The sequence below is a fragment of the Passer montanus genome, unplaced genomic scaffold (assembly GCF_014805655.1).
Source record: "Passer montanus isolate IOZ18808 unplaced genomic scaffold, ASM1480565v1 scaffold30, whole genome shotgun sequence".
In the NCBI taxonomy this organism is placed as follows: Eukaryota; Metazoa; Chordata; class Aves; order Passeriformes; family Passeridae; genus Passer; species Passer montanus.
The window spans coordinates 6,074,619-6,086,576 of record NW_024367708.1 but is presented as its reverse complement, the minus strand read 5'-3'; the positions used below and the strand labels follow the sequence as shown (position 1 = coordinate 6,086,576).

The following is an 11,958-nucleotide window of genomic DNA, read 5'->3' as shown; positions in this document are numbered from 1 at the left end:
TTTTTTAGCAAATTCTGTATGTCTTCTTTTGCCTTCTAGATGTTGAAACAATTCAAATATATAAAAATCATGGCACAAGTAGTAAAGAGTACCACAGACTCACAAAGTTCACTAGAAACAGGGACACGGATGTCATAGATGTATCATTTTCCCCGAGCTCACCTTTATTTCTTATCGGAAAAACAAAACGCAAGTGTTGGCTTGGTTGTCCAGTTTTGGGTCGGAGTTAACGTGTGCAGTGACAAATCTCGCCTCTGAATCCTTACAAGTTAAGATGTTGAAGGCAGGAGCTCTCCTAATCCAGAACATCTGAGGGTGGGTTTGTGAGGGGGAAGGCAGAGAGTATCAGTACCAGTGACTTTCATTGTGTGGTGCTTTGAGAAACAGGGGCAGCACACTGACCTTGTTGGAAATGATGAGCCAGGATCTGCTTTGCTGGAGAACCGTCAAGAATGAAGTGTGGCTTACAACCCCGAGCAGCCCACAGGTGTGGCAGTGCAGCAGTTTTGCACAAGACCAGTGTGCAGACTTGGAAATCATTGTAGTACAGAATGATTGTACATTTTTGCCCTCAAGTGAAATGCTTTGCTGGAGAACCGTCAAGAATGAAGTGTGGCTTACAACCCCGAGCAGCCCACAGGTGTGGCAGTGCAGCAGTTTTGCACAAGACCAGTGCGCAGACTTGGAAATCATTGTAGTACAGAATGTATATTTTTGCCCTCAAGTGAAACATGCATAAGAGCAGGGAGCAGAACCAAGCACAACCTGAAGTGCTGAACAAGTCCTGTGTTCAAAGTGTGAGTAAAGACTGAGTGACACTGACACAATGCCACGCTTATCCTTGAGCCTGACAGTCCCCTGGTTCCTATTGTTGGGCAAGTGCTAATACCACCTGGCTGTGAGTGAAATGAGGTCGGATCCTACCTACTGCTCCCTGTGTGACTTTCAGGAGGAGGCTGTCCTTAAGTGTTTGAGGTGAATAGGTGGTTTTCAGCCACAAGCAGATCATCAGGGTCACAGAAGCTGTCATATCTAATGCTTCCTTTTAAAGTTTTTTATTAAAAGTGTCATGTTTATGGATCTGTTCTGGCCTTGTCTAAACTTTGCAGATTTATCACCTCTCTGGTTTTTTTGGATCTAACTCTGTCGGCCTTAACTCAAGGATTGTGGATTCTACCTACAAAAAAAGCACTGCACTCAACAACTTCAACTTGTTCCAGTGCAGTGATTCCACTTTAACTGCAACAATGGCACTTCTTTCAGGACTGCAGTTTGTACTGGTGGAGTTTATTCCCACCCAGCTGTGCATTGAGTCTGAACAATTAATTAACACACAACCCCACCCCAGCTGAGAGAAGCAAAGAAAGTGAGAGCTCTCTCATAAATACTGGCCTCAGAAGGAACTGTGTGTTATATAAAGGGCAACTCCTGCATTGACAATTGGTACCTTTAAACTGAGGACAGTGTTCAAAGTGTGAAACGGACACATGTGGCTGCATGGAGGAATCCCCCCATCATTGGCAGTGTGCTCTATAAGCTTGGTTCTGTGACCCTATTTCCCCTTCAGAGCTTTGAAAAGTGGTTTGTGATATTGAGGCTTTTTCCTGGGAAGACAAAAGTGAGTTTAACATTGGGGGTTTCAGAGACATAAAAAAGTGCATCAGTGAGAATGTAACTTCTGTAGACAGGCTTATTGCAGCCCCTTTGACTTCCCTAGCGCCTCCTGGATTTCCTTCCTGGTGGTGCTGTGTGGTGTTTGATTGCTGGGGTGAAACCACGACAATCCAAAGCTGAGCTCAGTCACAAGGGCCTGTGACTTTGGCTAAAAAGACTCAAATCTTTCAGTCTGTGGTAAAACATGTTTCACATAAAAGTGGAAATAGCAGCTTGAAGAGAACAAGGGCCTGTGACTTTGGCTAAAAAGACTCAAATCTTTCAGTCTGTGGTAAAAGATGAAGTTTCATTTAATAGTGGAAACAGCAGCTTGAAGAGTGGTGTGCTCATCCTTTCATTCTTCTCCCATTACCTCTCATGCTCATCCCATTACATGATAATGCAATTCAACTAATTAATTTTAGTGACTTTCTGAATACAAGGGTAATTTTCTGCCATTCTTATTATTTGAATCCAAGCACTGTGTACTCTCCTCTCTGGCTGCAGCAGGGTATTAGCTTGGCTCAAGCCAAATGAAACTGCTGAGTTTTGTTCCTGTGTTCCTGCGTGGCCACAAGGCAGCAATAACCTCTGCAGGAGCACTATTCATCCCACAGCTAGTTTTAAAAAAACATCCAAGCAAGCAGTGAACACTTGGAGATGATTACATTGCTGCAGCTGTGGTTTTTCAGTGTGCAGGCACCTCAGTAGCTTCCAGAAAGCCAGTGTTCCTCTGGCTTTGGTCCCTTGGGTTTAAAGGGAACAAAGTAGTTGCAAAGTGCTCAAAGCTGAGCTGGAACAGGACTCAAGGACAGCACAGTATAACTACAGCAAACATTACTGCTTGGAAGAGGCTGCAGTCACATTTTAGAGGCAGCTCTGTGACAAACATGGATTTTTAACTTCAATGTCAATGCCCCACAAGCTGTCATTACTTCTTTCATATTAAAATTTCTATTCTTTTTAAAAAAATTTGACAAGAATATACACAAATTCTACAAAACTGACCCAACTGAAGCCTCAAGTAGACTTTAAGATAGTAGACTGGATAGCAGAACACTGCAATTATGCATGAGTCGACATGAAGGCAGGCAGTTTGGCTTTTATCTGTGGCACAGAACACACATGAAACTGAAGAAGAGACATCTGTTAGTGTTTACAGTGCAGCTGAAGGAAGCAAAGTGGTGAAAAAGCATCACCCATGCCATCCTCCAGTACATTCACTGCCCCAGAATAGCAGAGAATAGTCCATAGGCCCCAGCTGTACAAACCAAAGAACTACAGGAACATCAGTGTAAGGCACATGTTGAAGGAACTGGACACATCCAGACACTCCTGCTGAGTTAGTCCTTGTAACTTGTGTCCCACCTTTGCTGGTGGCCAGGTGCCACCGGCTGCCACATGGCCATGTGTGTGAAGAGCACCTGAGCCAAGAGCAGACAGCTGCCTCCCCATTCCCCCTCTGGAACTGCAGAGCTCAGCCAGAGGAGCCACTGCAGTCTCCCCTCAGGCAGCAGGGGGCCATGCTTACACAGAAGCCGGCCAGGTCAGAGATGCTGAAGCGTTCATGAATGTCTTATACAAGTAGTAAGAAGAAAACTGCAGTGTTTCACCTGGTACAGCAAAGCCTTCCCAATACAATTTTTACAGTCAGCAGTGAATCATACAACCCTTTAACACCATCATGGCAGCGCTCCAAAATCCTTAAGAATATTCTGCCATAAAGGCAAGTTCTGTTCTTCAGTAGACAGTCATACACCAAAAGATGCTTTGCTTCCAACAGGCAAAGGAACCTCTTCATAAATTATTTTGAGATAAGGAGACTTCATAGGTAAAAACCAGTATTCCAAGTTGTAGAAGAGGTAAAACTGATGATTCAAGATAACACGATCAATTATTTTGAAAAGATCCACAAAAAACTCTCTGACACTCTGATGAGGTTTAAATGGATTGTAAAAGTCTCTTATAGCTGCTGCCAGTGTCTTGTTTCCTTGTGGTCCAAAAATAGATGTTTCATTCCCCAGATAAATAGGTTCTCCACTGAATAAAATGATGCTCGTGTAGTTTGTTTGTATCTTCTTAAATACAGCTCCTAAGTCAGCTAGCTTCTGGTAGGTTCTCAGTATAAACTTGGAGCACTCATAAGAGTCAAACCACACTGTTGACTTTTTGTCAGGACTTGCTTGAACTGTCCAGGTCTCGTAGTAAATGCCAGTGTCGTTGTCGTGTTTTACCCATTGTGCCATTTCATTAAACATGGTTCCTGGAAGAGATGAAAATAAGTATTGCAGAGATGAGGTAACAAATGCAGGATTCAAAATATTTTCCATCTGTTTCAAGGTTCACCTGCCTCTCCTGCAAAAGTTTACCTACACTACCTCACCATACACAGACACAAGGCTTAGGTCAGAGGGGCAAGGGATAACCCACTGAATAAACTGCATTTACATGCAGGTTATTTAAACTGCAATTCTTTTTCCTGGTCCTATGCCAGAACATTCCAACACCAGAGAACTGTGACACTTCTCATCTTGCATTATCCATGCAGACAAAGAGGGCAGAGGTAGTACAGTCTACAGGAGATGCTGGCAAAATGCTCAGCAGACCAATAGACATTTCTGCACTTCAAGTTTTAACTAAACTCAAAAATTCAGACCAGAAATTTTCATGTCTCTTCACAAAAGAGACACAGACTGAGACACCCTGCTGATTTAGCAGCTCCACAGCTGGCAAAGCTGAATTGAGCCAAATGATGGTGGGATGTAAGACCACTACGATGGGATGCTTTTTGCCAGCTCTCTGAAGGGAGCAAGCTCAGCTCACGATGATGTTCATCTGCACTTGCATCTGCTCACCCTCTCTGACTAGAAATCTGACAGTTATTGTGAAATTCCAACAACTGAAAACTCTCAGAGGTGCTACTTCCTTGAAAGTTTCACGGAAACGGAAAGCGAGAAAGGCGAGGAAGACTGTAACTCTGCATCCATGAGGCACCAGTGTAGCCTCACCTTTCCTGGGCATAAAATAATCCACAGAGAAAGGAAGCATGACAAGTTTCCCCAGCTATATGAAAAATTTTAACTTGGTATTCATACAAAAGAATCCAACTGTATCAGGCATCAAATACTTCAGCCACAAACTACAAACTCACAGGAAAACAGCTCCACTTTACGTCCTTGTTTAAAGAACTGCCTAGAATTTCTTAGCAGCACTGGATAGATTATGCAGAGACTGAGGCCAGCAAAGCTGCTAAGGGTGGAAGTGGGCACACACAAAGCACCACATCACAAGAGCTGTAAGCTGACTCTCCACTGTGTCTTGGTCACTGCACCAACTTTAGAAACTAAGCGGGTTTTGTCACACAAAATGTAACTCTCCAAGTGCTTAGTGAAGATTTTTTGTAAGTCATTCACTCTATTGCTAGAGCAATCAATCTGATTTATTTGAATGACCTTTTTACTTTAGGATTGCAGTGATCAGTACACAGCAGGAAACTCTTCTGGTGATCACCTATGTATTTTGAAGTGTAAGACCTAGGTTTGTTCTACAACATATGACAGAGACCTATTACTGGGGACATTTTCACTGTTTTTAGGACCCCTAATGAGGGGAACAGAAATAGAGATTAATATTTTTACATCTTTGAGATTGTTTCTAAATATGCCTTATTTGTTTGCTCAGTAATGAGCATGTTTTCAACAGTTTTTCTATCTCAGCAGTCATGTACCACTTCACAACAGAAGATTTTGTTTTGGTGAAGCCACGTGAAAAAAGCCCATAATGACTCTGTTTAAGCTGTTTTGCTATTTTTACGCTCAAGAGACTCAAGTGTTTTTGTACAGCAACACCAAATGACTCTCACTTAACTCTCCAGTGTGAATTGTTCAAAAGGCAGCAGCCTCATGCCACTTTCTGTATTCAATAGAGTGTTTGAAATTAGCATTGACTAATGCTGCGAATAACCTACAGAACATAAGTTAACAGATACTGCTTTACAGAAGACAAGGCTGACTCTGTATTTTGTATTAACATTATCCAAAGCAAATCCAAAATCTACCTGATATTGTGGTCACAAGAACTAAAGTTCCATTTGCCTTCCAGTGTGCATCATCTATTCCTTCATAAAAGCAGGCAGCTCCCTGGTTACACCAGAACGGTGCATCCATGCCAGGCCGCAGATGTGGAAATGTGCAGTTCCCAAGTTGGAAGAGCTCATACCACTCCATTGTGTAGTTCTTGCCCGTTAGAGAGCTCTTGAAACCCACAGCATCATGCATAATTTTCTGGAAAATAAAAAAAAAAACAAAGAACCAAACCACCAAAACTTTGATTTCATAACAACTTCAGCTTGACCTGTACAGAAGGTAAGATGCTCAGGAGCTGTTCTGTAACAGGGTGAGACTAGGGGAAGGAGTTCCTACAACATCTTGGATTCAGTAACACTGAAGTCAGTAACACTGAAGCACAACACACCACATTGCATGACACACACACTTCTATTCAGAGCACCATGCTGTCTCAATGATTGTCTATCCATCCACTGTAAATTCTGTCACCTGGAAGCAGATACTCAGTGGGAGCTAATGATCAAGACGCAAGCTGACTTTTGAATCCTTAACTTCATGGGGGTATCAGAGAAATAAAGGACAGAACCAAGTTACCAAAACCAGATCTTGCTAACGAATGCCATAAAACTAATGATAGAAATACATCATTTAAAATCTGTACAGTAAAAAACATAAATCCAAACTTAGTTAACAACTGAGATAACAATATTTGAATCTATTTCCACTTTTGACTCTTTGTGCTTGGTTTTGATTCACTAACATTTCTTTATTAATTCGGAATCATGCTTTGAAGATTAATTTTGCTACTGCTCTAACTATAAATATTACTAAAGTTGAGACTTCATGTTTGCATGACTCCATGAATAAAGACTTCAATTCCATACTCATCATAACACTCAAGAACTGTAAAAGCAACCAGCTTCTCATGATCCACCATTCTGACCAGCTGGCTGTCTGCTCCTGACAGATACCAATGTCCAAGCAAGTATGTGAGTTTTTAACAAGACAAAAATTAATACACTAATCAACTATTTTAGCTGATATAAGGGGACAAATAAAAGTATTTTCTTGATGTGGTGATAGCACAGAAGAAAAGACATCCAATACATAATGGTGTGTGTATACAAAGCACTTATTATGCAGCTACAGAGGGGAACATGTTCAAACCCACCAACGATTCTGGTCATGCTCTTGTCTTTAGCTGAGCTGAATCCTGTACATTTTGTTTGAAACTCAGTGCTCTTTGAGTATCCTCCCTATGGATAGCCTAGCTCTTATTGTGTGCTCTAATATTCTTCCATACAAGCATATCCCAACCTTACAGCTCCCATTCTTAACACCTGCTGTTAAATTCAGCTGAATTTGTCACTCTAACTCTGTTAAAATGTCACCTTACCAAATGTCCTAGTAGGTCTCCGTACTTGAATTCCCACACTGGAGCCTGTAATCGATACACTTCAATGACATCCTCTTCTTTCATAAGTGGAATGGCAGAGCCAGTGGGACAGAAGGTATAACGAGCTTGGCAGTAAGGATCGGTTTTTGGACGGTAATCAAAGCGCCTGTGTTGAGAAAGAGAAGCACACAGAGTGACAAGCACAGCTTTGCAGCTGGAGTAACTGTCGGGGCTTCCTGAGGGGACAGCTTATGTGTGCAGCACCCCCCAAGACAGATTCTGTGACCCAGACACTGCGACACTTGGAGTACACAAGTTCATAAGGCTGCTGGGGTACGCATCTGCAGAAACGGGACTTCAGGACTTAAGGCTGACAAGTGGAAGTCATGCTGTACTGATTGTGGAAATAATGCGGATTACAAAGGGTGACACACTCACGAGATCAGACACACAGATGCTGTCTAAGTGGAAGTCATGCTGACTGATTGTGGAAATAATGCGGATTACAAAGGGTGACACTCACGAGATCAGACACACAGATGCTGAGTAAAGGATAGTTTGAGATCTGCCTCAAAAACATTCTCCTGGCAATTTATTTACATAGGCATTGACCACTTTGCTCTTGCTATTCTATATTAAGAGGTCCCCAGATGCAGCTATTTTGACTCTACAATATTGCAAAGTCCAGAAAAAGAATTAATCTATGTTAATTTAGATAAAGTGCTCTAAGAACATAGCTGGGATTGTTGTTTCTATTTCATTCCTATTAAACCTCAAACACTGAAGACCCAATGCACTTCCTTTTCACACTGTATACAAGCAGCAAAGAACGTTTCTGACAAGTGTAGGGGGGTGTGTGGCCAGGTCTTGGTAGCAGGGTGGCTACAGGGGTGGCTCCTATGAGAAGTGGCCAGAAGGTTGCCCCATGTCAGGCAGAGCCAATGCCAGCCAGCTCCAGGATGGACCCTGCACTGGGCAGGGCTGAGACAATCAGGACAGCAACACCTCTGCAATAACAGATTTAAGTAGTAAAAAAAAGTTACTGCAGCGATGTGATTGTGGCCAGAGAAGAGCAGGATTAGAATATGTACATGGCACAGGCCTGCAGACACCACAGTCAGTGACAAAGGAGGAGCAGGAGGTGCTCCAAGAGCTGGAGCTGAGATTCCCCTGCGGCCTGTGGAAAAAAACCCACACTGGGGCAGGTGGATCCCCTAAAGAATGCTTTGACCCCACAGAGCAGGCTGCAGACCTATGGAGAGAGGAGCTCATGCTGGAGGAGGCTTCCTGGTAGGACTTGTCACCCTCTGGGGGACCCATGTTGGAGCAGACTGTGCCTGAAGGATTGCATGGAAGAGTGACCCATGCTGGAGCAGTCAATGAAGAACTGTTGCCTGTGGGATGGACTCAGGCTGCAGTAGTTCATGGAAAACTATCTCCTGTGGAAGCGACCCCACACTGGAGTAGGGGAAGGACTCCTCTCCCTGAGCAGTGGCAGAAACAGCATCTGATGAAATGAGCCTGAGTCCCATTCCCCATCTCCCCGCACCACTAGGGGGAGGAGGCAGATCCTGGGAAGGAGAGGGGTGGGGCACAGGTGTTTTTAAGATTTATTCTACTTCTTATTATCCTGCTCAGATTTTGTTAGCAGTACATTCAATTAATATCCCAAAGCTGAGTCTGTTTTGACTTGTGACGGTATTTTGTTAGTGATCCCTCCCTGTCCTTATCTCAACTCATGAACCCTCAAAACACTTTGCTGTATTTTCCTTCCCCTGTCCATTTGTGGAGGGGAGTGATGGAGTGACTTTGGTGGGCACTTGACACCCAGCCAGGATCAACACACTGCAACAAGTCTTCCTGTTCCAAATTCCTTTACAGCCACTCCTGTATTTCACTTAAAGCAACATTCCTATATTTGTGTTACCACGACCAATTGGCATGCACAGCTTGTCCAGATCTTGTCTGGTTAGCTGAGGGGGGCAAGAAAACAAAAAGAAGGGAAAAACAACCCCAAACCCTAACAAGTATGTCTGGAAAAACACACAGAAAACAAAAACTTAGGCCAACTGTGTGGCCTCATTCAAGTCTTATTTCTAGCTTGCATACCTTACATTTTCAATTACCCGTTGCACTGCATGTGACAAGAAACAAACACTAAACCCCACATTTCTGAGCATCTCACTCCAACAGGACTGTTCTCCAAATCTGACCATCCCAAGGCCCAGTCTTGTAACTCCTGAACTTGCTGGAAAATCCCAGCAACTCATGACTCCTCGACCAGCTTCTTCAGGCATCACCTGACACAAATTTAAATGCTGGGAATTGCACAACAGGCTCTCAAAATTCCAGGCGTGCATTATTAAGCTGCAGTCAAACATTGACAACTACTCCCTTTACAAACAGCAAACCCGCACAAAATACACAATCAAGCGTGGTGCTTCTTCTGAAGGGGTTCACTGCCTCGGCACGGCCAAATCTATCGCTGTTTTCAAGCCACAATGTGTGGTTGTGGCCCAACACCACCAGGAATTCTGGAGCGCAAGCAACTCTGGAGCTGAACGGGATTTTGTACCGTTTCAAATCTATCGCTGTTTTCAAGCCACAATGTGCGGTTGTGGCCCGACACCACCAGGAATTCTGGAGCTCAGGCAGAGCTACCGTTTCGTTTGTGACGAAGCATGACGTTAAGTTAAATTTAAAAAGCCAAAAAAACCCGTACCCCGGTTTCCTCACCACCACCCTTTCTGCGAGCATTAAGGAGCGTGTTTAAATGCGGGCAGTCATTCCCGGGGCACCAATCCCTCCCGCTGCTGAGACCCAGGGCAGCTCGGCCCGGCACGGCACTACGGCTCTCTTGGCCAGCCAAACACGCCGAACGCCTTGTCAGTGATCAGCACCCCGAGATCAGAAAGGGGAAGCTTCCCACGGCCTCTGCAGTCCGATGCACAGAGCAGCAGAAGCAGGGCTGCGCAGGCGGGCCCGCTGGGGCGGCACTCACCTGTAGGGCACCGGCCACCGCCGGGGCGGCGAGCGCAGCTCCCCCGGCGCCAGCAGCAGCAGCAGCAGCAGCAGCAGTGGCAGTGGCAGTGGCAGCAGCGGCAGCAGCCGCGAGCAGCGAGCGGCTCCCATGGCGCAGCCGGGCCCGGGGCCGCGGGGGAAGCGGCGCGGCCGGAGGAGGCCGGGCGGGAAGGGGCCGCCCCCGCGCCCGCCCACAGGGCCGGGGAGGCCGGCGGTGCTGGCCGAGCCCGGGCCGCAGGCAGGGGCCTGAGCGAGCGGGGGTGCTTTTCCTCCTCCTCCCGAGGGAGGGCAGCCGTGTGCCGAGTCAGCCCTGAGGAATGTCACCCGGCAGAACCGCGACGGAGTTTTCTGGAGGTCCGAGGAGCTGCGCGTCGTATCGTTTATCTGGAGCAGGGACCGTCCGTCGTTCCCCGCATTGCTTTGGAGTCGCGTCAGGGCTGGTGGAGGGTCTGGAGCACAAGTCCTACGAGAAGCAGCTGAGGGAACTGGGGGTGTTTAGCCTAATAAAAGGAGGTTCATGGGGAACCTTATCGCTTTCTACAGCTCCCTGAAAGGAAGTTGTAGGTCTCTTGTCCCAGGTAACCAGTCACAAGATGAGAGGATATAGTTTTAAGCAGCACCAGGGGAGATTCAGGTTGGACATCAGGAAGAATTTCTTGACAGAAGTGGTGATTGGATATTGGAATGGACTGCTGAGAGAGGTGGTGGAGTTACTGTCCCTGAAGATATTTAGGAAGAGACTGGATGCAGCACTGAGGACGCACTGAGTGCCATGGTGTAATTGACATGGGGTGTTCAGTCATAGGCTGGACTCCATGATCTCAATTTCCAACCTAACTGATGCTGTGATTCTGTAAAAGGCACATCAAGGCCCATCCTCACACCCAGAACCCACTGAGGGGGTGACCTCTGGGCCTGGCTGTGATAAACCCTGTAACACAGAGCCTCTTCAGACTGCCCAGAAGTCTTGTCTGAAACTTTTCAGGGCTTCAAGCTAAGTCTGTATATCCACCACCCATTTCAGAACACTTTTTCAACATAAACACTTTATATTACAGGAATCATATAGTAGTTTATTCTCTGATCTTTATGGTAATGGTGAGAACTATCTTGCAGATACCTAAGAGAAACTGTGAAGACAGGTTTGTCAGAGCCATCCCTGCAGAAAACACAGCTTTTTCCAGCTCTGTAGGGTTCAAAATGGGCTATGTTGGCATCAGAATCCTAGAGACTAAGTTTAGTACTTGGCATCCAGAGTGAAAACACTGGTGTGTGCTACTCACTGGGTAAATAATAACTGTGCTGTGGACTTTTGACTGTCAGGAGCCAGAAAAATATCCCTACTCATTTCTTGTGAACCCCTAAAGAACAATCAGCTCTCTAGTCAGCACTGTGCTAGGCTATATATTCAAACAAAACTGCAGGTGGAAAACCCTGCATCCTTCATAAAAATGCAGGATAGGCTGCTGAATATGTTTCAGTAATGCTGGGGTACTAAAGATGTTCAGAAAATCTTAAAGCTTTTAATTTTAGCAACAAAACCGTAAAACTTTGAATTTCAGCAATATTTCCTTACCTCACTTCCCTGCTGTCTGATTCTATAGTGTTCATTTTTAAAATCAATGCCATTCAGCACTATACATTAATTTAACACATGCTTACATAATCAATACATACTTATATTTCCATATCTCATTTTAATCTCATGCATGTTAATTGTGTCTGATTTATAAAATCTCTGGCTTTATTTGTTAGAAAATAAAGTGTTCCAGTAATCATGCGTGTTTCATAGCTTGAGTATAGTAATATATCAGCTCTTTA

At 44.8% G+C, this 11,958-nt stretch overlaps 1 protein-coding gene across 1 annotated transcript; it reads right to left on the bottom strand.

The window, feature by feature from the left end:
* Window positions 1-2,735: 2,735 nt before the first annotated feature.
* Window positions 2,736-10,621, bottom strand: CLN5 (CLN5 intracellular trafficking protein). The gene is made up of 4 exons (XM_039714573.1): window positions 10,118-10,621; window positions 7,117-7,282; window positions 5,711-5,936; window positions 2,736-3,916 (listed from the first exon to the last, which is right to left on the bottom strand). The coding sequence occupies exons 1-4, from the start codon at window positions 10,246-10,248 to the stop codon at window positions 3,405-3,407; spliced, it is 1,035 nt and encodes a 344-aa protein (XP_039570507.1). The 5' UTR covers window positions 10,249-10,621; the 3' UTR covers window positions 2,736-3,404.
* Between the last annotated feature and the right edge of the window lie 1,337 nt (window positions 10,622-11,958).